Consider the following 25,438-nt stretch of genomic DNA (forward strand, 5'->3'; position numbering starts at 1 on the left):
CAAAATCATTTGAAAGTTATAAAATATTAAGAAAAAAACTTTTTTCTGTGAGTGTGACTACATTTTGAAGATGTCTTGTATTGTTCTTTTACAGGGTGATAAAGGAGATTTTGGTCCAAAAGGAGAAAAGGGTAATCAAGTAAGTGTATCATAATGGCTTTTTTATGATCTGACTTTATGCAGGTGCTTCTCAGAAAGCCCATCATTTGATACATGTTGACAATTCACTTGGTTCTGGAAGGTCACTGAACTGAAATGTCTTAAACCTGAATCCTCATAAGTATTATGTAATGGAATCAGGAGCAAAAAAACTAATACTTTTTGGAAAATATGTCTATTCATTTATTTTAACTATTTTTCTTGCAACACTGGCAGGAAACAGGAATCAGTCATAGAAAGGACACCCGTTTATTTGGAGGATCCATTCAGCCACATAGGACTAATTTGATTTTTGTACAAACAATTTATAGAATATAAGCCAATTTCTGTTGATCTGGCAGTTACACTCTGTTGGATCTCATTCAAGTACATTAAACATTTTGGTGTTCTATCCTTAATCATGAAGCAAAATTAGAGAAGAAATAAATTGTATAAATAAATAACAAATTCCACTAACAACTGTAAAGAGGACTGTGCAAGTGAGTGACACTATAGGTTTTGCAGACAGCAGTTCCATCCTGTTGAATCACTTCAATGAGAGGATGCTTCTCCACTTATATTTAACTGCTAGACCAAAGGTTTATGATTTACAGTGGGGTGCAAGGATGGCATTAAGAATGAAATTCACATGAACACAGGAAAAAGGTGTCAACTCTACATAGAAAGAGGCTAAACCTGGAGTTAAACTGGAAATCGTAGAACTGTGGTACAGCGGTAATAACCATTATGCCATAGTGTCACACAAGGAAAAAGCTTCTTTTGAAATTACATTCATTATAATGCATACATTTTTTTTACAGGAAAAGTCATATTAATAAATTTAGTCAAACTATATGAATTTTCAGTTGCTTGCTTTTACAGTGAATCAGTAAAACCTGTTTTAGGATAATGAGGGTCAGAGCCTATCTTGGGACCATTCAGTGCAAGTCAGGAAGCAAACCAAGTCCGTCAGTGCAAGTCCGTCTAATGCCCCAGTTGCACACACCTACACTGTGCCAATTTATAACTTCCAGTTAAACTAACATGGGCATTTTTTTGGGGTGATTAATAAATAAACAAAATATGTTTTAAGAAACTTGCTAAAACACAGGAAAAAAGTGCAAAATAACTGGACACTGAATCTACAAGGTAGCAGGAGTAACTGCCTGGCTACCTTAGCTCTGTATTGGGATATTAAACCTTACCCAAGTCTGTCAAACTACAAAATAAATGGAGTCTTCAGTTTATGTGTTATATTTCATTGCAATACATACCAGACTAAATTAAGTCACATATGGACAACTGTAAATACCTGTGTCATTCCTGAAGGAGTAATACATCAGGGTGAACTTTATTACGCCTATGCCGAACTTAAACTCAATGAAAAGTTATTTCTCTTTAAAGAACTGGAAAATTTCAATATGGAAGCTGTTTTGCTCAGCATATCTAACATCATGAGCAAAAACAGAGGCTCAGCCCACTAACATCTAAAGTAATTATTAGGTATGAAATATAGGTGAAATTAGTCATTAAAACACCCAATTAGATAGATAGATAGATAGATAGATAGATAGATAGATAGATAGATAGATAGATAGATAGATAGATAGATAGATACTTTATTAATCCCAAGGGGAAATTCACATAATCCAGCAGCAGTATAATAATACAAAAAACAATATTAAATTAAAGAGTAATAAAAATGCATGTAAAAGCAGACAATAACTTTGAGTAATGTTCGCATTTACTCCCCCGGGTGGAATTGAAGAGTCGCATAGTGTGGGGGAGGAACGATCTCCTCAGTCTGTCAGTGGTGCAAGACGGTGACAAAAGTCTGTGACTGAAGCTACTCCTCTGCCTGGAGATGACACTGTTCAGTGGATGCAGTAGATTCTTCATGATTGACAGGAGTTTGCTTAATGCCCGTCACTCTGCCACAGATGTTAAACTGTCCAACTTTCCTCCTACAATAAAGCCTGTCTTCCTAACAAGTTTGTCCAGGCGTGAGGCGTCTTTCATCTTTATGCTGCCTCCCCAGCACACCACCGCGTAGAAGAGGGCACTCGCCACAACCGTCTGGTAGAACATCTGCAGCATCTTATTGCAGATGTTGAAGGACGCCAGCCTTCTAAGAAAGTATAGTCGGCTCTGACCTTTCTTACACAGAGCATCAGTATTGGCAGTCCAGTCCAATTTATCATCCAGCTGCACTCCGAGGTATTTATAGGTTTGCACACTCTGCACAGTCATCTCTGATGATCACGGGGTCCATGAGGGGCCTGGTCCTCCTAAAATCCACCACCAGCTCCTTGGTCTTGCTGGTGTTAAGGTGTAAGTAGTTTGAGTCGCACCATTTAACAAAATCTTTGATTAGTCTCCTGTACTCCTCCTCCTGCCCACTCCTTATGCAGCCCACAATAGCAGTGTCATCAGCGAACTTTTGCATGTGATAGGACTCTGAGTCATATTGGAAGTCTGATGTATATAGATTGAACAGGACCGGAGAAAGTACAGTCCCCTGCGGCGCTCCTGTGTTGCTGACCACAATGTCAGACCTGCAGTTCCCAAGACGCACATATTGAGGTCTGTCTTTAAGATAGTCCACGATCCATACCACCAGGTGTGAGTCTACTCCCATCTCAGTCAACTTGTCTCTAAGGAGCAGAGGTTGGATGGTGTTGAAGGCGCTAGAGAAGTCCAAAGACATAATTCTTACAGCACTACTGCCTCTATCCAAGTGGGAGAGGGATCGGTGTAGCATATAGATGATGGCATCCTCCGCTCCCACCTTATTAATTATTAATCCCAATTAATGCCAGAATTTTCTTTTTATTCTGATCAGAATCAGAAACTGGATATCTCATTGATACCAGTTGTTCTCGTCCATTTAAGGAAATCAAACCATGCAGTTTATTTCAGACTTACAGTTCTGACTTTGTATCATGTAAATGTTTAACTTAGAGATCTGTTCTTCAAAAACCCATCTGTCTATACATTCATTTGTAGAAAACATAGGGCTGTGGAGCACCTTAGCTTATCTAACAGCAATAGGTACAACACCTGGGTGTGTAGGGGTTGATTCATTATAGGGCACAGTCTCACACATAGCCACATTCACTCAGGTTGTCTTAATTTAGATTTGCCAGTCAATATACTGTAAAAGTGCATCTGTATCAGCTAGCGTTTGTGAAGCATATGAACATTTGCAAAACATGCAGATACCATACAGGTACTATATCTGGCCATTAACCCTGAGTATGAATATGAGTATTGAAGTAAGATATTTAAAATACAATTTAAAACAACACTGAACTCACAACAGCTGCTGTTTTCAATTTACTATTGCAATGCCACTTGCCCATTTAGGAAGTCAAATGTTTTTTTTCCCTTTATGTATGTCACTAACTTCTAACTTCTTGATTTAAAAAATAAAAGTATTCGTGACTGGCATAGTGAAAGACCATATTATTTATTAAGGTATTACCAGTCCAATAGGTCTGAAATTATACATGGATCTTGAAGTATAGAATTCATGGTTAATATATTGACCTCACAAAAACAGTAACTTTATGGAAGATATTGATACTGTACATCTCTATCCATTTTCTATTTTGATTTTCCAGATGACTAGATGTGGATCATGGTATTGTGTGTAAAGTGTATGAAAGGTTTGACTTTTACAAGAAAAAAGTTTGTCTTTAGTTTCTCGTTTTCTTTTAGTATATTAGTGTTTCCATTTACCTCATTTCCACAACCAGTAGACTTTTGCTAAAGCTGTTGAGTAATTGTCATGTAGCTGAAATACTTGGCAAGTTCTCAAAAGTCCATATTGCAGCATTGTGAAGCTCATGCATACAGTATATACTAAATGAATAAAAGCTATATGCACTTTATTAGGTAAAATTGCTTATATTGTGGAATTCTTGAAGAAACTAAAAGTGAAAGGTCACAGAAAATTTGTAAAATGTGCTATAAGCTATTGTATTCCACACAGAATCAACCTTCATGTTAGTTACCAGCAACTACTGGGTGGTGGTAAAAACAGAGTATATTGCATAAAGATTCATGAATGAAAATACCACTGCAGAAGCTACTCTGCCTGTTTGTCTATAAAACATCCTGTGTTTTTATTCACAAATTTGTGTTGCATGCCTGTCTTTTCTGCCTTAGAGTATGCTCTTGTCATACCTGACCATTCTTGGGCATAGCTAGGAAGAGTTATTGGTCCCAATCCTTCTTCAGAATGATTTCTGTACAATTTCATGTCCCCTAAAAGCAAATTAATTCTCAGAGAAACCACTTCCTTTCAGAAATACTATATTAAGCAGACCACACACAATTTGAAAAGAAGCCCCAGAACTTGCAGGAATTATGTGTTGTGCCTTCTAATTTAACCTTCCCTGAAATAAAGGTCTAGTTATTCCAGTGTCACTGCTATAGACTACTTAAGCTGAAGGTCAAGGGAAAAAAAATTCTTAAGAGCCTTGACTGCCTTATACACAACTGCAATGTTAAGGTGAACAAATAAAGACAACTTCAAAGATGAAAACCACCGTTAACCTATCAAGTTAGTGTACAGATTTACATGAGAATGGGAAAGGAAGCAGGGTTAACGTTAGTAACGTTAAAGACCAGTATTCCGATAGTAATTACATATTGTCTACAGTAGTACAATATAGATTCCTAGTTTTAACCTTAAGATCAATGAAATGTATTTCAAAGAGTCTTTGTCATCTAATATATAACTACAAAGTGTGGATAAACTGATAAACTCTCACTTTAATTGAAACATCTATCTTTCACATAGATTAGTGTTCAACTTAACATGGGAAGGAAAAAGAAAGACAGGGACTCTCAGTTAGACAAATGCTAAACACCACTGCTGTAGTCATAGCTCTATTTTTCCTCATAAAATTGTTTTTATTCATTTCTATTCCCTCTATTGCAGTACTTACTGTAAATACCTTTATTTTTGATGTTTTGTACTTTTTGCCTTTTGGGTATTTGCTGTCTGGTGCACTCCCACCCTCCAATTTATGTGTTTTATTGTTTAATATTATCGTTGCTCTCCAATGTGGGTTCTTTACTTCCCTACAAGCCCGCATGTTATTTACTATGTGTTTTAGTTATCGTAGACCTTTTGAGTTGTAACACTGTTTGCTCTTTCGCAGAAACTTTCATAACTATGAAATATGTCTTCTTAAGTACAGACAGTGATATGTTACCTTATAAATATTTTTTCCTACAGGGACTCCCAGGCTTTACCACTAAAGGCAACAAAGGTGAACCTGGTCCTCAAGGACCAAGAGTAAGTATTGTGTGAAAAACTTCTATTGTTTGAAAAACATTCAAGCCTTTCATGTTCACTGTTACTCATATTAATGAATAACAATAAAAGGAAATTCTGACAAAGTAAGGGCAATAACACAGAAAGGAACTGTAATAGGAAGTAGCCAAAAATGCATGTGAAAGGTTGGCAAGCTGTTATACAAAGAGGCAAAGCAATATACAGTGGTGAAGGCATAAGAAGCCAAGAGACATTGTTTTCATGTGAGCTGCATCAGGAAGGATCAAACGGAATGTGTTAAGATCGCAAAGCAAATGTCTAGCTAAAGGTGCTTGTTAGGTACAATTTATTTGGATATCTGGATATAGAGTGCTTGAAAAATGCTGAAGGCTTTTGATTGACAATAATTAAGTATATTTGGAAGAAATGTGTGAAAGAGTTCTTAGAAGAAGAGATTATGGAAGCATTTTAAAGGGGCAGTGTGACAGCCCACAAATCTGTATTGGAGCTTATGAGTTTAGAAAAAGAAAGAAGTAATAAATGATTCACCCACAGAAGGTGCCTGGTAGAATACAATGAAAGGTACAGAGAAGTGAATGAATACTTATTGATCTACCAAAAATATAGTTTCAGACAAGATTATGAGGGTGACTAATGATGTTATCTGTCGAGAAATTACCCAGTGTCTTTCTGTTCGCAGAATAAAAAAGAATGCCCAAAGTTTATTAAAAAGGAATATTTTTTAGCCCAACAGTCAGAGATGGGACAAATACTGGTTGAGCACAAAAATAACAGAAGAAAAGACAAAGTAAATAAATCATTGCTTAGCTTGACTGTATTCTTGTTATTCTTTGCTGTTTTTTGGGGTAGCTTCTCCATTTTCCCACCTTCCAAACACATAATCAAGCACTTTCCGTTTCATTTCCTACATCAAAACACCCTAGTTAGTGAGCCTTTTTCCAACCCATCTTCCAACTTTGTATGACTCGCTTGCAACCTTTTAAGACTCCATTACAGGGCTACTAGTTGGCAAAGTCCCGTAATAACATGAGATCAAGAGCACCCCACTACAGCTACCTTCTGATGACCTCAGAAGTCATTGTTCTCTTGAACTTTAACTTGACCATAAAGCAGCTTTCCTTAAAAAAACAGAAAAGTTTCCTAGATTGAATATTATTCTGCCTCCTATTCCTTAATAGCCTTTCTCTGTTCTGTTATGACTACAGAGAGTTCATATTTTACGCACCAGAAGAAGCAGGACTTCTCAGTTCTCTGTCATTTTTTCTCTCAAGAAAATCCCTATTTTACTGGTTTATGTTTAGCCACACTTCAGACACTATGCAAACATAGTTTTAAATGCTGTAACTCTGACCCTGTCTCATGACATATGCAGTTTTAAAAGAAATGGTTGATACTCATCACATTACTGATGAGTGAATATATTTGTAAAGCATTATCTACAAATTACACCTCAGTATTTAATATTTTTAATGATCCCAGTTCTAGCAGCAAATGCAGCAAGGTTTACCTCTTCTGCTTATGTTGCCAGACCATGCACACACCATTTTTGACTTGTATTCTATTAAATATGTTAAATTAGAACAAAATTAGAAGATACACATAATATATTCATCAGAGACTTCTGGCTCATTCTAACATTCTTGATACAATGTCAGTTTTAAAAAGAGATTCTTCTGTTTTCTTTCAGGGAAAACCAGGTAAAGATGGAGAACCAGGAATACCAGGAATACCAGTATGTACTTATCATTTTCTGTACTTTGACTGCAAGTAAAAAAACAAAAAAAAAAAAAAGATTATCATATATGTTTCACTGTTGAATGTATAAATGAAAATTTTAGCACATCACAAACAGCCTTCTATCTTCAGGCAAGAAATTATTTAAAACGTAATGCACCGTGTAAACAACCATCAGATGATGTAAATATTATGAATGGTTATGAGTTTGATTAAAGTATGGCAGAGCTAGTTACAACAAGCGCAATCAGAGTTTATTCTGCTTTTGTCTTCTTGATCATCATCTGTGACATACTTAAGAAATTCACATCCTGCTGTATATTTCCTGTTTATTTTACAATTTTTATTCTTTTCATTTTTGTATTTAATTAAGTGTACAGTATATCATACTTTGTAAAATTTGGAAATGAACAGGCCTTTTTCTTAAGTATTTTAGTACATGGACAGAAGTGTTTTGAAATTGAACTTTGTACAAATTATAGGTTTGTACCCAAAATAGAGTAGAAAAAATAAGAATAGATATTACTTCAAACTTTATCAAGGAGCATTATATGAAATGAATAGATATACATCTATATAAATCATATAGTAATGGTATTGAATAATGGTTAATACTTTGAGTCAGAAATTCAGTAAGATTAAGAGACAGAGTGCTATTACCGTATTTTGCGCACTATAAGGCGCACTTAAAAGCCTTTAATTTTCTCAGAAATCCACGGTGCACCTTTAAATTCAGTGAGCCTTATGTGTGCACTGAGTTCCAAAATCTGTAAAACTGTTGTTGTGCATTTTAGTATGCGCTCCGCTTGATTGACTGTTGGACCATTTCCTGCCGACATAGGGACATAGTAATACGTACACTATGTACGCTGGCAGCGATAAACCAATTGCAGAACATTACGTAAAGCCACGTACAGACGTACGCTTACCTCCGGCAGGTAGGTATATTGTACTACTGGTGCTCTGCGAAACAACATTTGTTTGGCTAAGGACCCTGAAAATGGCATCAGAGAAGAGACATGCTTACGATGCACAATTCAAACTACAGGTTACACGGTTGTAAATGGGAATAGAGCAGCAGCAAGAGAATTCAAAATCAATGAATCTATGGTTCAGAAGTGGAGGAAGCAGAAGAATGAATTGCGCCAAGTTAAAAAGACAAAACAGAGTTTCCGCAGGAACAAGGCGAGGTGGCCAGAGTTAGAAGACCAACTTGAACAATGGATTCTTGAACAAAGAGCAGCCAGGAGAAGCGTCTCTACAGTCACCATTCGACTGAAGGCAATGATAGCACAAGACATGAAGCTCGAACACTTTCAAGGAGGTCCGTCTTGGTGCTTTCGTTTTATGAAAAGGCGCCATCTCACCATCCGCGCACGAACTACCGTGGCGCAGCAACTGCCAGCGGATTACAAAGAAAAGCTGACCATCTTCCGCACCTACTGTAGCAACAAGATTACCGACAAAAAAATCCAGCCCAACCACATCACCAACATGGACGAGGTCCCTCTCACTTTTGACATCCCCGTGAACCATACTGTAGAGAAAAAGGGGACCAGCACGGTATCCATACGCACCACGGGGCATGAGAAGTCGGCTTTCACTGTTGTTCTTGGTTGCCACGGTAATGGACAGAAACTACCACCTATGGTCATTTTTAAGAGGAAGATGCTGTCAAAAGAAAAGTTTCCAGCCGAAGTCATCGTTAAGGCCAATCCAAAGGGCTGGATGGACGAGGAGAAAATGAGAGAGTGGCTGAGAGAGGTGTATGTGAAGAGACCGGGTGGGTTTTTCCATGCATCACCATCTTTGTTGATCTGCGACTCCATGCGTGCCCATATCACCACTACTGTGAAAAAATAAGTGAAGCAAATGAATACGGAGCTTGCCATCATTCTGGGAGGATTAACAAAAGAACTCCAACCACTGGACATCGGTGTAAACAGGGCGTTCAAAGTGAAGTTGCGAACGTCATGGGAGCAATGGATGAGAGACGGCGAACACACCTTTACTAAGACTGGGAGGCAGCGCTGGGTGAGTTACACCACCATATGTGAATGGATTGTGGATGCCTGGGCTAAGGTGTCTGCTTCGACTGTTGTCCGAGCTTACGCGAAAGCTGGAATCATTGCTGAACAGCCACCCGGCAACGAGACTGACTCCGACAATGACGAGAGGGAACCCGGCATGTTTGATGGCGAACTTGCCCATCTGTTCAATTCAGATACAGAAGGTGAGGACTTCGATGTATTTGTGACAACAGACTGATCAAAAAATAATGTGAGTGTATTTTTAAATACGTAGTAGAATAAGGTTTAACTAAACTCATTGTTTTGCTTATGTTACCTTGTTTTTGCATGTGCCGAATAATACGGTGCGCCTTATGTATGGCTTAAGTACAGAAATAAGCCCCGCAATTGAGAGTGCGCCTTTCAATCCAGTGCGCCTTATGGTGCGCAAAATATGGTACTTACTCTCGAATTTTAGAAAGAGATTAGACAGTTTCATGTTTAAAAATGACCAGGAAACTAAAAGCTAGAAATTCTTATCTCAATTTTGCCAGGCATTTGCCTTCAAAAGGAGTTTACACTGTGGCATTTGGCCTAAGTCACATTTCATGACCATTGTTCATTAATGGTGTTCTGCTATGCATTAAGGGGTTTAGGCAACAGGTGAGGGAAGCCACCTGTGATTTCTTAGTGAAATAAACCTGCAATGGTTAAAAATCACATAGCTGTTGCCATGTGCCTTTTATCATCATTCTCACTGCAGCATGTTTTTATTATTTACAGGCACAAAAGGGTGAACCAGGATTTCCTGGTTTTCCAGGATCAAATGGAGAAAAGGTGAGGTGTTAACCAAATTTAACAGAAATGCTGTTTTTCTGCCATTGTGTCAGTTCTGTCATTCTGTCATTTATATTTTTACCATTTACAGGGTGAGAAAGGGGAAGTTGGACCAGCTGGACCTCCTGGAAGCGTAGTAAGTGTTATAAACAAATAGAGTTTGAATGGCTTTAGCTTCTGCACTTAATGGAATGTGAAGACTATCAGAATCTGACTCGCAGTTTCGTAACAATAGTCAGTGAATAAATAAGTAGGGACACCACGCTACTATGGCAGTGTGGTTTGTACTGCTAATATGAGGTGGGTTTGAAGGGTTTTTCCTTCAAAAAGCAAAAGTACCCTCCAGAAATAGGAGATCTTTATACCATCTGGTCACGGTTTACAGGACCACATTCAGCATCTGAGCTTGTACAAACCGGTGGACTTGGGTTCCAAACAGTTACAAGTAATTATAAAAAGAAATGTCTCTTGATTCTGTCTGGAAAATAAAAATTCACCGTCTTAAATACAATAGAGCAATCCTTCTGAGAAAGATTATGAGTTTTGCAGACACTGAGGAGAAGCTTTTTCCCTCATTTTTATATCCAGTTTATTTGAAGATACAGCAGCCCCTGAAAGCCATGGTCTCAGCTGAGCAATATTTCAGCTTTTGTTTAGCAGTCTTAAGGAGTGCTAACTCAAGTTTTATTTGCTTTGCAGATTTACCTTCTTTAAAGCTATGAAATGGACTGTTAATAAACCCACACCAAATATTTTGTTTTACTTTCAAAATATTTCAAGATGGATATTCTTCCATATGTTAAACACTGAGCCCTTTTATTAGTCACTGCTGTTCTTGTTCCTTTTTCTGTTATTATCTCCAGTTAGTAGAAATAAGACCATCAAAGCAAACAAACTTGTTCTTTTGGCCTGTAAAGATAGGAAGTTATATAACTATAGTTGTCCACAATACAGATCTGGTGTTACAGTATGGCACATTTCAGTACCCATGGAATAATTTTGCATTTCTGTTCTCACCTTTTTCTGATTGGAGACTATAGAGTGCTTACACACAATCATCTTTTCCAGTGCATTTATTTATAAATAGCTATTTTGTACATTTTCATTTTAAGTTCTTTGATGTACTTATTAGATAGTGTCAATATTTTAGGCATTTTATTTTTATCCTTTGCTTTGCTCCCTTTGATTAGTATTTACTTATATATTAATTTCTTTCAACTACTCAATACTCATTGTATTCTTGCCATTTTCAAATTCTATGAAGCTTTTTCCATATGTTTACGGTATTTTTCATTACTGTACTGTGATTTGCTGAAGTTTGCAGTTGTGGATTATATGTTAATGCACCTATGTGCATCATAGTAAACAATCTGGTGAACCGATGTGTGATTCAGGAAAAGTGCATTTGTAGTATTTACCTATTACGATATGCACAATTGCTTTTTCCTTTTTTTTGAAGAACTTCTTTTTTTCAAGTTAATTACAAATTCAATACAATATTAAATTGACGTGTTTTATATGTTTGGCATCCAGTTTGTTATTTGAAAATCTGGCATCATTTGTCATTTCATTTTGTTTTGCATCTATTTGCACCATTGGGTCATTGCAAATGTGATGTATAAACAGTAGCTAACTTGATTTTTATGTATTTCAGTATTAACACCAGTTATTTCAACACATTTGTGTGGATGTATACATTGATCAGTAAATATTCTTAACTTATCTTAGACTTGAAGGCTGAGTAGAAAAATGTCAAAAGCAAATTTGACACATTTAATCTGTAACTGTTGTCAAACTTAAAGAGAAAAAATTGATTGACTGTAGTTTACAGTACACATGCCATTTCTGAAATGCCTTTTTTATTAGTATTATTTGCAAAAACATGCATTTGCCACCATTTCTTTTTTTCTGTTTTTAATTCTGTTTCTGTGATTTTTTCATTTCTGTCTGTGAAGGCAGCAAAATCTCCCAATGTTGAAGGGTGTTCTGTCAGCTCAGTCTGCCACATTTTGTTTCACTTACTGTTGATACTTATAGCAAAATGGGATAAGGCAGCAAAAAATAGCAGAACTCTGGCGCTTTCTTAAATTTGTTTATATGCAACTATTTGATTGTACAAGCAGAGTGAACTCTTAAAGTTGACTGCAGTCATTTCCAATATATTTATTGGAAATTTGTAAAATAAAGCATTTTAAAAATGAAAATTGTGATATATGCTTTGTCAAATATATCAAATAACACCAAGAATAATAAGCTTTCTTTTAATTCAGTTAGAGGTGAATAACTAATTGTTATTACTAGTACTAATCCAGTTACTGTGACTGTACATATTTTAAATATATAGTTTGTTTTTCGCCCTATTTAATATATATTATGATTATGTTTTAAATTGATATCAGGGGAAGAAATGAACTAATTATCATTGTTTAATACTACATTGTTTAATACAAAGCAACTCATAGCCATTTAAAGGTAAAATTAAATTTTAAAATACCCTTTGGTGTGTAAGGAGATTGAGTGCAGCTGTTCTTATCTTATCTAACATTGTTTAAAATGAAGAAAACAATGAAAATTGGCTCATGAGATTGTGTGGTTTCCGTTGTTTTGGGAAGGTACTCTTATGACAGTAGTCCAGACCAAAAATAAAAATGTTGCCTTATTTAGTTTAATAAATCACATGGAGGTATAAACACAGGAAGATAACAAAGAATGAAAATATAACAGATCAGAAAAAAAACCCAAGTTCCACATAGAGCCTAACTATACAGGTCTTGACCTTCCATCTGATCTGAGGGGTGGCTTGTCCACTTGGTATTCAAACTCATTCTCCTTTCCACCCTTCCTCTCTTTCTTTCTCTCTCTGACTCACATTTTTTGCAGATGGCCAAACTTCCTCCCATCAGTTGAGCCTTCACCCCAATTTTCCTCAAAAATTGTACCTTTTGCAATGATGCTGATTAAGCACAATCTGGAGCTCACTTCTAACTAAGCTTTAGAATCACTTTCTTCCAATCAGGAGGCTAAAATCATTTCTAGTGGCCATTTGAATCTCTGTTCCTTTAGCTTTCTGTTGCATCCAAATATTTGGGACCCTGTTAAAGAGACAGCATGGTCGTATAAGGGCTGTGTGTCTATTTCTTTTCCTCCTAGGCTATGTTAATATAGATAGATAGATAGATAGATAGATAGATAGATAGATAGATAGATAGATAGATAGATAGATAGATAGATAGATAGATAGATACCTACTCACAAACTATGATCAAAACACATAACAGAATGACTAGAAAAGAAAAAATCTTAAAAGAAAGAAAACCTCCAACTTGACAGTGACATTCACAGTAAGGCAATATACAGCCATATTGTTGTTGGTATGAAGAAGCCTCAGTTGCGTTTCTTTACACACACTTGCTAAATAATTCGTTGGCTGAAAGACCTCAGTGTTAGTGTGTCAGAGAGAGAATGTGCACACTCATTTTTTGTTTTCTTCTCTCCTTTACTACTACCCGACGGGGTTCCAGAGTGTGTCCTTTAACTGAGCCTACATTTTTAATCATCGTGTTAATTCTAATTGCAGTCCAAGCCACAACTTTATTCTCACTTTAATCTCCTTTCTAGGACAACCCCTAGCAGTCCCTGTCCTGCCATACTGGCATATGCAAAATATGCACAGAATCCACAGCTGCCAGTATGATTCTCTCTCTTTCTCTGCCCTAGCCTATAGATTTAAGCAAGCATTTAACTTTCTCTACACCCAATTGCTGGTTACCCTTAATTCTGACAATGTCTTTCCAATGAAACAACTCCTTATTCCAGTTAGAGAAACTAAGTTATTAGTCTCTGTGAAACGAGGTTATCACGTAGATTTTTCCATGAATAACCTGGTTATTTGGCCATGTGAATGATTTTGTCATCTGCACATATCTGATGCACTCTGTTCACCTGCACACGTGTCAGCTTCACACACACTTTCAGCAGCCACAGATAGAAATGTCCACAAGATACAGTATACTTCCTGTGGCAAATGCTTGGGCAATCGCATTGTTCCTTCTCCTGGTTAAAATAGTCAGTCTCAGTATTTTCAGAATTTGCAAAATGTATGTTTATGAGCTCAATGTACAGTACTTAGCTCAGCAGCACAATCTCAGGAACAGCAGGGTAACCTGTTAAAAGTAAAGTACTCTATATACCTGTAGTCTGATTACTTTTTAAAGTAATAAGTAACCTAACACAGTACTTATTTTACTGAAGTAAAAATGCCTGCATTATTATTATCCTGGCAACTATGGGTGCAAGGGAAGAAGCACACGTACCGGCATGCTGACCCCTTGTAGGGCTGAACCACACAGCCATTCATTATGAGTGTGTTGTGCACAATTCAGTAACAGAAACATAATAATAAACAACAACAACATTTATTTATATAGCACATTTTCATATAAAAAGTAGCTCAAAGTGCTTTACATAATGAAGAATAGAAAAATAAAAGACACAATAAGAAAATAAAATAAGTCAACATTAATTAACATAGAATAAGAGTAAGGTCCAATGGCCAGGGTGGACAGAAAAAACAAAAAAATAAATAATGTGTGTGTTTAGCTTTACTTCAGCTGTTTGCTATAGATATGTTGAAACAGTGTGATCAGGTGATGCAGTGGCTAGTGTTAATGCCATGAATCATTGTGGCTCAGGTCAATGATGTAAAAAAGGAATTGATGCCATAGTTAATCACACATAAAAAACTAAAAATATTCATATAACACAAGAAAATTATCAGAGATTTCATGCTTGTTTTCAGATTATTGCCAGTCGAAGATGATATTTAACTCTTTTGTGCAGTTTAATGACATACAGTAGGAGAATTTTGTCAAAGGAGAATTCCAGAAGCATATTTGCACATGTAAATTGAGTAAAACCAGGTTTCTAACTTTAAAGAGTTACTCTTCTTCTCACAGTTTTATATGTGCATGTAAATGCAGTCATTGCCATGGTTCTTGTACTGTGTTCAATGACAATAAAGTTGAATCTAATCTACCTTAACCTAATCTTAACTGTTTATAGTACTATTCACAATGGACAGCATTAGAAGATAAAAAACATGAGGAGTCTATTTTGTCCATCTAGCCCATTTGTATAGTGAATAGCTAAGCTGTCCCAATATCTCCTCCTGATACTTCTTGAAAGGTTCTCAAGATTTCTGCTTCAACTACAAGTCTTGGTGGTTTTTCTCATATTCCCACAGCTCTTTGCATAAAAAAGTGCCTTCTGGTTTGAGTCCTAAATTCATTTCCTCTTAATTTCTACTGATGTCCTCTAGTACACGATTGACCATTTACTTGAAAGAATTTGGCTAGATCTACTTGATCAATGCTGCAGATACACCCTCCTCACAGGAGTTAGTGCCAGAAACACACAGTGGCATTGGGTCTGTTTTTATAGCTGTATACTAGCAAGGGCACCAAAGAATTGTGTTTTTTCCAGAAATGCTAAAAGTATAAGGTGTCTTAGTTAACATACCTATTATGTATGCCTCAACATGGCACACTGGAGCTGGCCATTTCAAAAATATCACAATCCTTAGCATTCATAAAAATATCTAAGCTGGGCAACAGAAATGAAAACCTTAGGCTCATTCTACTCTGAAAAATTAATCAGACTTAAGCTTATTGTTGAACATAGAAACAAATAGCAAATTGAACATCTGATATACTGTAAGAAGTAAGAACTTGAGTGGAAAAGTAATACAGATTTTTTTTCATTTAAGAGTGTATAATACCTTCTTTATGATATATTTAAAATATTTCCATACATCCCGCAGATTACTGAAAGTGGTGAAGTAAGTGGTGAAAAAGGGGACAGTGGTCCCCCGGGAAGGCCAGGTATACCAGGATTGAAAGGAGAAAAAGGTAAATTTATTTTACAGTCAAGCATGTTTTATATTATGTATCATCTTTCAAGAATAATACCACCCCATAATTCTTTACATGCTACACTCAGTATTTTTATAGCACATTTTCATACAAAAAGTGTAGCTCAAAATTCTTCAGAATAAGTAAAAGAAATAATTAGAATAACAAAGAAAAATTAATACCAAATTATACAATACAGATAAACAAATAAGTAATAGAAATGGAAGAGGCCCTAAACATAGCTTAAATTACTGTTAAATTTCTTACTCATTATGTTTTTAGTGGTCATAACAATAAGTACAGTGCAATGGTCAGATATGGTCAGATGGCCATGAAGGAGAGGAAATAAAGAACTCCATCTGACGAAGTGCTGGAGAAAATAAGCCTTCAGGGGTTCCAAGTGTCAAAAACCACCCAGACCCCACTGAGGATTATACCAAGCATATACTGTATGCCCTAAAGTAATTCTTTATACTTATAGTGTATTGTCCTGTAAGATTAAAGGCAGTGGGTCACATCAAATGTTGCAGTGTCCACTGTCTTTCTCAACATCCAAGGCAGCTGCAGAGTGCTTTGGCCAAATGGCAGTGGTGCATGATAGCCAACAAAAAAAACCCAAAAAAAACAGAGAACAGCTGAGGTTAGTAACAAGTGCAGAACTTTTAAGTACCAGTATATGATATCCATCCATCCATTATCCAACCCACTATATCCTAACTACAGGGTCACAGGGGTCTGCTAAAGCCAATCCCAGCCAACACAGGGCACAAGGCAGGAAACAAACCCCAGGCAGGGCGCCGGCCCATCGCAGGGTATATGATATTGCAGCACATATTACAATCTATTAGACTGGTGCATAAAAGGGGATTATGATAAAGCCAAATTAAAAAAGTAGTGTTTTAGTAATCCATTTATAGTGTTAAAAAGTATTAGCCCACTGCATTCCTGTCACTAATGTGGCATAACTGGTGTATAATTATTAGGTCCACCTAGTTGTTAACACAGCCTGCTGCTTTAAACAGCCAACAGTTTGGCTGAATTTCATTATATGCAGTATGCAAACATGGTCAAGAGGTTTAGTTGTTTTTAAAAATATTTAAAGTGACTTGCTATGACTATGGTGCGATTGTTGATACCAGCTGTGGTCATGTCAGGATCTTAGAAACAGTTTCTATTTTGGTATTTTCACACACTTTAGTCTGCTGAAGTTACTGAGAATTGTCCAGTAAACACCAAATTTTCTGGTCATCAGTAATTCTGTTGGCAAAAATACCTTGTCAGTAAGAAAGGTCAATAGAGAATGTCCAGGTTTGTTCATTCTAAAATAAAGACCACAGACATTCACAGCTGTTTACAACAGTGGTATGTAAAAAGACAGAACATGTCAGACCTTTATTTGGATGTTTGCTAGATGGTTATAGATTGAAAAATGTCACCAGGCATTTAGTTATGATACATAAGCAGTGTTGATTCATGGATCCGTACTGTGGACATTAAGATTATGTGCAGTATAATTTACCTCAGAACCCTTTGATATAATCTGAAGAGAGGAGAGTGGATGCTCTGGTTAGTCCCACACAATGAGATAACAGAGGGATTTTAGTTTAGTTGTAGTGCACATTTGTATCTGCAGCAAGCAATAAGTAGAATCTGTTTTATTAAATTTGCTTGAAATAATCGATGGTGGCTTAGACTGTGAATGTAATGACACTGTTTATTTTGTAGGCACTCCTGGCCCTCAGGGACCTACAGGTCTCCCAGGTATGTATCCAGCAGAAATATACACCTTAGAGATGGAAATGTTTAATTACAAAAAACCACACACAACTATTCAGAATCAGGTATCTGAGGTTTTTTTATTTAAAGTGTGTCTTTTGTGGTGTGTACTTTGTATTGTATAATGTAATTCAAAAGAGGTAAAGTAAAAATAAATTCACAATATAAGATGAAAGAGTAATAAGGGGAAGTTACCACAGTGTATTATTTTCTTCTTTTGCGTTATGGCTAATTCCAGAGAAAAGCCAAGCAAAATGACACCTTTTATTGGCTAACTAAAAAAATTACAATATGAAAGCTTTCGAGGCAACTCAGGCCCCATCTCCTCAAAAGCTTGCATATTGTAATCTTTCTCTACATTCAGAATGGCTAACATGGTACAATACCTTAGTACTACTGGCTAATTCCAAGAATATATTTTATAAAAATGTTACTTTTTGGATAATGTGTAGGTCCAAATCTGTTGTTGTATGTTTAGATTTGGAAAGTGGTTAGCAGGTAATTTTTATGGTAACAAGTAACAGTAGAATGGATAATCCTGCAAAAATATCAAACATTTGAGTAAGACTGAATATTAAGCATTTTGGCTATTATATTAGCTGTTAGGCACCAGTCAGTAGCATCTTCTAATTCTGTGAAAACATCATAGCTACTTTATAAATATTAGAGAAAAAGTACTGTTTGAGAGATTATCATTTTATGTTTAGCGTATTTTCAAAAATAAAACTATAAATAATATCACAATGTAAACATTTCACTTTAAGGCAAATCATGAACTTGTTGTTTCTTGCTCTTTCCACTTAGGTCGAGATCTGGAAGGACCCGCTGGTCCTCCTGGATTTCCTGGAGAAACAGGACAGAAAGGAGAAAAAGGCTACCCTGGAATAAATTTACAAGGGCCTAAAGGTCAAGATGGACTTCCTGGTTTTCCAGGAGAACCCGGACCTCCAGGTCTTCCAGGTAAGACAGTGTGACTACAAGAGTAAAACCTAACCCAGTCTCATCTGCATGTTACCCTCCTGATCAGTTTAATCGATTCTATCCCTGTTTTCATTGCAATAACAAAAAAAACCTGCCCCATTCAACTGCCAGTAATACAACATGATTCATCATTCTTTGTTTCTGTACTTGACGTAGAGAAGATTTTTAAATTTGCTAATATCCACTAGACATCTGCTTAGAATTTCAGAGCGTGTTGTAAAAACATGTAGCAACCAACTAGCTGATGTCTTCAGTGACATATTTAATATTTTTTTAAGATAATTTGTGGTCCCTGCCTAATTCAGAAGGACAACAATTATCCCTATGCCTAAGAAAACAAATGTAGATTGTCTGAGTGACTACAGACTGGTGGCAGTCACTTTAGTAGTGATAAAGTTAAACAGAATATTCCAGATAGTCATGATAACCTCCAGTTTGCATATCGTTAAAACTGATCCACAGAGAATGCAGTCTCCATTGTATTTCATATTGCCTTGGCACATCTGGATAATAAAAACTGTTATGCCAGAGTCCTGTTTATAATCTGCAGCTCATCATTTAAAACAGTTGCACCATCAAAGTTCACCACCAAACTCCTTAATTTGTGCCACAACACCACCACTTGCAACTGGATTTGGGCTCCTAATCAGCAAACCTCAGTATCTAAAATTGGCTGCATCATATCTGCCATACTGATCCTCAACACAGACACACAACGAGGTTGTGTGCTGAGCCCTCCTCTGTGTGCCTTGTTCACCTATAACAGTTTGACTAGATATAGCTTCAACTCCATAATTGCAATGCTGTGGACACCATCATCATGGGCCTGATTACCTAAAATAATGAGACAACTTACAAGAAGATGTCTACCTGTTGTCACGGTGATGACATAACAACAATCCCATTCATAATGTCAGGAGAACCAGGGATCTGGTAATTGACTCTGAAAAGTAAAACGGCAGACCACACTTACAACTCCATTGGAGGAAATGCTTTCTAAAAGGTATGCAGCTTTCAACATCTTGGAGTGACTAACTGATGAACTAAAGTGTGCACAATGCATTTTGTCACTTGTCATCAACTCTCACCAACACCTGTACTTCATCAGACATTTGAGGACAGGTTGCATTTCTCCATCTGTTCTCTCAAACTTCTGTAGGTAGAGTCTATCTCTTTTGCTGCATGAAATCCTGGTACAGCACTGGCCCAGCTCAAAATCATAAAGCACTGCAGGGGTTGGTGAAAATGGCACAGAATATAACTGACACTGTAAAGAACTCATTCATCCTGTACACCTGTTTTTCACCTACCTTCAGGCCAATAGTACTGGATAAACACCAAATCATTAAAACCATGCATTATCTGTTTCAACTTTCCTTGGTCATTCATGTTTAAATGGACAAAGCCTGATGGTCAAATCACATATTTTTTGTGGGACTTAGTAAATGTTTAACAAAGGCTGGATGATCTGGTGGTTAGCATATGCTACCTCATGGTCCACTGTAACATTCATCATGAGAATAAAAGACCTATCTGTATATTGTAAATATCAATGACAGCATGCTAGAGGAAGTAGTTGCTGAAGAAGCTGCAAGCTATGAAGCATGTTTCAAAGTGGCCACATAGTACAACTTGAGCCAATAAGACACTTACAGAGAAACAGTACTTTTTTTATATTAATTTGTTTTAGGATTGCATTCGGGTCCCAATTTGGGTGGTTTGTCGTGAGGTGGGTGTGGCAGCTCACTGTAATCAGTGCATGCTCCCAACTTCTCTCTCTCTCTCTCTCGGATTGTCAGATGAGAGCATTAATATAAGTTACAAACACCATTATTGCTCATTCAAAGTACCTCAACAAATACCATAGACAATTCAATTTTTAGAAAGATTCCATGGGTCTGCAATTTGTAATAGGCCTCCTCTCTATTGTACAGTGTAAAAAAGTGCTTCATGGCTTCATTTCCAATCTGCTAAGAGAAATCTCTGTTCACTATGTCATGGTTGTTTTGTGAAAATATATTATTACTAATATTTTTACTGATGGTTTTGTCTTGACCAGGTGATACTATTTGTGAAGTTGTAGGCCCTCCTGGCCAACCAGGATATCAAGGAGAAAGAGGACAGAAAGGCAAGTGATGTTTATTTTATTCATTTTTTAATTTCAGTTCTGTTCCTAGATGTGTGACTACACAGGTTTTATGATCAATGTTAGTGCCATCTTGTTTTCTAATGGCATCTTTGAATCGTAAATTATTTATGCTGAATGTTTAAAAAATACCTCTATGGTGATGTGCAGGGCTGGTCACAGAATGCTCAGAAATCACCAGATACATTTTGTATTTTCTCATTTATTTCCCAATAGTTCACTGGTGGAACACTGGGATATGTCTTAGGAGATATGTGGTTTATCCTGATATGCTTGCTGCATGGAACATGATTTCCAGTGCAACCCTAGAAAATTTTAGTCAAATTTCATGTCTCAGGCCAAATGAGATTGTATAGCAAATGAGAGCACATGATAATGTCATTGGATATTTCTATACTGCATTATGATCCTTAACCTATGTACGTGTATGCAGTCAATGTAGACTAATCAAAAATGCCTCACTCTTCACTGTTTTATTCATCCATCCATTCATCCATCCTCTTCCGCTTATCCGAGGTCGGGTCGCGGGGGCAGCAGCATAAGCAGAGAGGCCCAGATTTCCCTCTCCCCGGCCACTTCTTCTAGCTCTTCCGGGAGAATCCCACGGCGTTCCCAGGCCAGCCGAGAGACATAGTCCCTCCAGCGTGTCCTGGGTCTTCCTCGGGGCCTCCTCCCGGTTGGACATGCCCAGAACACCTCACCAGGGAGGTGTCCAGGAGGCATCCTGATCAGATGCCCGAACCACCTCATCTGACTCCTCTTGATGCGGAAGGAGCAGCGGCTCTACTCTGAGTCCCTCCCGGATGACTGAGCTTCTCACCCTATCTTTAAGGGAAAGAAAGCCCAGACACCCTGCAGAGGAATCTCATTTCAGCCACTTGTATTCGTGATCTTGTTCTTTTGGTCACTACCCATAGCTCATGACCATAGGTGAGGGTAGGACTGTAGATCGACTGGTAAACTGAGAGCTTTGCTTTACAGCTCAGCTTTTTTTTCACCACGACAGACCGATGCAGAGCCCACATCACTGTGGGCGCCGCACCGATCCGCCTGTCGATCTCACGCTCCATTCTTCCCTCACTTATGAACAAGACCCCAAGATACTTGAACTCCTCCACTTGGGACAGGATCTCTCCCCCAACCCTGAGAGGGCACTCCACCCTTTTCCGGCTGAAGACCATGGTCTCGGATTTGGAGGTGCTGATTCCCATTCCAGCCACTTCACACTCAATTGCGTCGGCAATTGCGGACCAAGCTCTCACACCGGTTGTACAGGGACCGAACAGCTGTTATTGGGGGTCCAGTACCCCATACTCCCGGAGCACCCCCCACAGGATTCCCCGAGGGATACCGTTGAATGCCTTTTCCAAGTCCACAAAACACATGTAGACAGGTGGGACAAACTCCCATGCACCCTCCAGGTTTCTGCTAAGGGTGTAGAGCTGGTCCACTGTTCCGCGACCAGGACGAAAACCACACTGTTCCTCCTGAATCCGAGGCTCAACTATCCGACAGACCCTCCTCTCCAGAACCCCCGAATAGACTTTTCCAGGGAGGCTGAGGAGTGTGATCACTCTGTAGTTGGAACACACCCTCTGGTCCCCCTTTTTAAAGAGGGGGACCACCACTCCGGTCTGACAATTCAGAGGCACTGTCTCCAATGTCCATGAGATGTTGCAGAGACATGTCAACCAAGACAGTCCTACAACATCCAGAGCCTTGAGGAACTCTGGACGTATCTCATCCACTCCCGGGGCCCTGCCACCAAGGGGTTTTTTAACCACCTCGGTGATCTCAGCCCCAGAGATGGGGGAGCCCACCTCCGAGTCCCCAGGCTTTGCTTCCTCACTGGAAGGCATGTTAGTGGGATTGAGGAGGTCTTCAAAGTACTCCCCCCACCGACCCACAATGTTCCGAGTCAAGGTCAGCAGCACACCATCCCCATCATATACGGTGTTGACACTGCACTGCGTCCCCCTCCTGAGACGCCGGACGGTGGAACAGAATCTCCTCAAAGCCGTCTGAAAATCGTTCTCCATGGCCTTCCCAAACTCCTCCCATGCCCAAGTTTTTGCCTCAGCAACCACCGAAGCTGTATTTCACGTGGCCTGTCAGTACCTATTAGCTTCCTCCAGAGTCCCACAAGACCAAAGGGTCCAGTAGGACTCCTTCTTCAGTTTGACGGCATCCCTCACCGCCGGTATCCACCAACAGGTTCGGGGATTGCCGCCACGACAGGCGTCGACCACCTTACGGCCACACTGGAGCAGTCAGCCACCTCAACAATAGAGGCACGGAATATGGCCCATTCACACTCAATGTCCCCCACCTCCCTCCGAAGTTCTGTCGGAGGTGGGAGTTAGCTACTTCTGACAGGGGACTCTGCCATACGTTCCCAGCAGACCCTCACACCACGTTTGGGCCTACCAGGCCTAACCAGCATCCTACCCCACCATCGAAGCCCTCACCACCAGGTGGTGATCAGTTGACAGCTCCCTCCCTCTCTTCACCCGAGTGTCCAAGACATGTGGCCGCAAGTCCGATGACACAACCACAAAGTCGATCATCGAACTGAGGCCTGGTGCCAAGTGCACATATGAACACCCCTATGCTTGAACATGGTGTTCGTTATGGACAATCCGTGACGAGCACAGAAGTCCAATAACAAAACACTGCTTGGGTTCAGATCAGGGGGGCCATTCCTCCCAATCACGCCCTTCCAGGTCTCACTGTCATTGCCCAAATGAGAACTGAAGTCCCCCAGCAGTACGAGGGAGTCCCCAGAAGGTATGCCCTCTAGCACCCCCTCCAGGGACTCTAAAAAGGGTGGGCACTCCAAACTATTGTTCGGCGCATACGCACAAACAACAGTCAGGACCTGTCCCCCCACCTGAAGGCGGAGGGAGGCTACCCTCTCGTCCACTGGGGTAAACCCCAATGTACAGGCTGCAAGTCAGGGGACAATAAGTATGCCCACACCCACTCAGCGCCTCTCACCTGTGGCAACTCCAGAGTAGTAGAGAGTCTAGCCTCTCTCAAGGAGATTGGTTCCAGAGTCCAAGCTGTGCGTTGAGGCGAGCCTGACTATATCTAGCTGGAACCTCTCGACCTCGCGCACTAGCTCAGGCTCCTTCCCCTTCAGAGAGGTGGCATTCCACATCCCAAGAGCCATCTTCTGTAGCCGAGGATCGGACTGCCAAGGTCCCCGCCTTCGGCCACCACCCAACTCACACTGCACCTGACCTCCTTGGCCCCTCCCATAGGTGGTGAGCCCATGAGAAGGGGGACCCACGTTGCCTCTTCGGGCTGTGCCAAGCACTCGCTATCGAGCCCCACCTCCAGGCCAGGCTCCAGAGGGGGGCCCTGGTGAACAATGTCCGGGCGAGGGAAAACGCTGTCCAAATTTTTTATTCATCATAGAAGGTCTATTGAACCGCTCTTTGTCTCAGCCCTCACCTAGGACCAGTTTGCCTTGGGTGGCCTTACCAGAGGCATAAGGCCCCAGTCAACAGAGCTCTCTTTTATTGCAAGCAGTTAAAAGTAGCCATTTGGGTTTTCACGATACCAGAAGTTTTGTATTCAAATTTCACATCAGTGAAATTTTATAATACTTGACAACCTTCAATACCGCTGCAAAAACAGAAATCTCATTCAGTGACTTTTTATTAAAGTACCTCCATTTACTGAAGTGAGTAATATTGTTCTCTTTTCTGTAATACAGTACCTTTATATAAACAGTAACAACAGTTTTAAAATACTTGTATATCCATCAAGTAGATACCCAACTATAAGTAAACTAGCATTGGCATTCATATTTATCAAAATACAATACAGGGCTTGAATGGTAATTGTACTAGGGGGCTTCACCCCCGGCCAGTGGCCGCCTCTCCGAATTCCCTCTTAAATGGTGATACAATGGGAAACAAATACATTTTTTTTTGTGACTCCCCTTTGCTCAAGCAGCTGCTGGTGTGCTGCTGCTGCCCTCACGCATGATCTGCATTTTGCTCGCCTACCAACTCCCACACCCCCCCACCTCCTCCTCCAGTGGTAGGTGCTGTTATGAAGAGGGTGGCTGAGCGCACCCCAAGGAGACGCAGATGTAGAAGAGATGTATCCCTCTTAAACAGTGATACATTGGGAAACAAGTAACATGTGTTTTTTTCACCTCCTCTTTGCTCAAGAAGCTGTTGGCTTACTGCTGCTGTGTGCCACGTGTTCTGCATTTCATGTGGAGCTGCAAACGTTTTAAAGCCCGTACAGCACCTGAATATTCAATCTATTTTCGCTGTTCCGTTATTTCCCCGAGTAATAATTTCAGTTTGTTGACATGGCCACTCCTCCGAAACCCCTCATAACGGTGATACATTGGGAAACAAGTAACAGGTGAATTTTTTCACCTCCTCTTTGCTCCAGAAGCTGTTGGCTTGCTGCTACTGCGTGCTGCACGCCATGTGATCTGCATTTTGTGCGGAGCTTCAGATATTTAAAAGCCTGTACAGCACCTGAATATTCTATCTTTTTTCGCAGTTCTGTTATTTCCCCGAGTATTATTTTCAGGTTGTTTGTGATAATGCGATCTTTACTTTCCTTTTTGGAG

At 39.1% G+C, this 25,438-nt stretch overlaps 1 protein-coding gene across 1 annotated transcript in view; it reads left to right on the plus strand.

The window, feature by feature from the left end:
* col4a1 (collagen, type IV, alpha 1) overlaps positions 1 to 25,438 on the plus strand; it is a 257,790-nt gene that overhangs the window by 145,459 nt on the left and 86,893 nt on the right. Inside the window, exons 14-22 of the mRNA XM_039745916.1 lie at positions 95 to 139; positions 5,387 to 5,446; positions 7,134 to 7,178; positions 9,973 to 10,026; positions 10,118 to 10,162; positions 15,845 to 15,932; positions 17,661 to 17,696; positions 18,516 to 18,671; positions 20,752 to 20,820. Coding sequence (XP_039601850.1) covers positions 95 to 139; positions 5,387 to 5,446; positions 7,134 to 7,178; positions 9,973 to 10,026; positions 10,118 to 10,162; positions 15,845 to 15,932; positions 17,661 to 17,696; positions 18,516 to 18,671; positions 20,752 to 20,820 — 598 coding nt within the window. The remainder of the gene's footprint in view (positions 1 to 94; positions 140 to 5,386; positions 5,447 to 7,133; positions 7,179 to 9,972; positions 10,027 to 10,117; positions 10,163 to 15,844; positions 15,933 to 17,660; positions 17,697 to 18,515; positions 18,672 to 20,751; positions 20,821 to 25,438) is intronic.

This window comes from Polypterus senegalus, chromosome 2 (assembly GCF_016835505.1).
Source record: "Polypterus senegalus isolate Bchr_013 chromosome 2, ASM1683550v1, whole genome shotgun sequence".
Classification (NCBI taxonomy): domain Eukaryota; kingdom Metazoa; phylum Chordata; class Cladistia; order Polypteriformes; family Polypteridae; genus Polypterus; species Polypterus senegalus.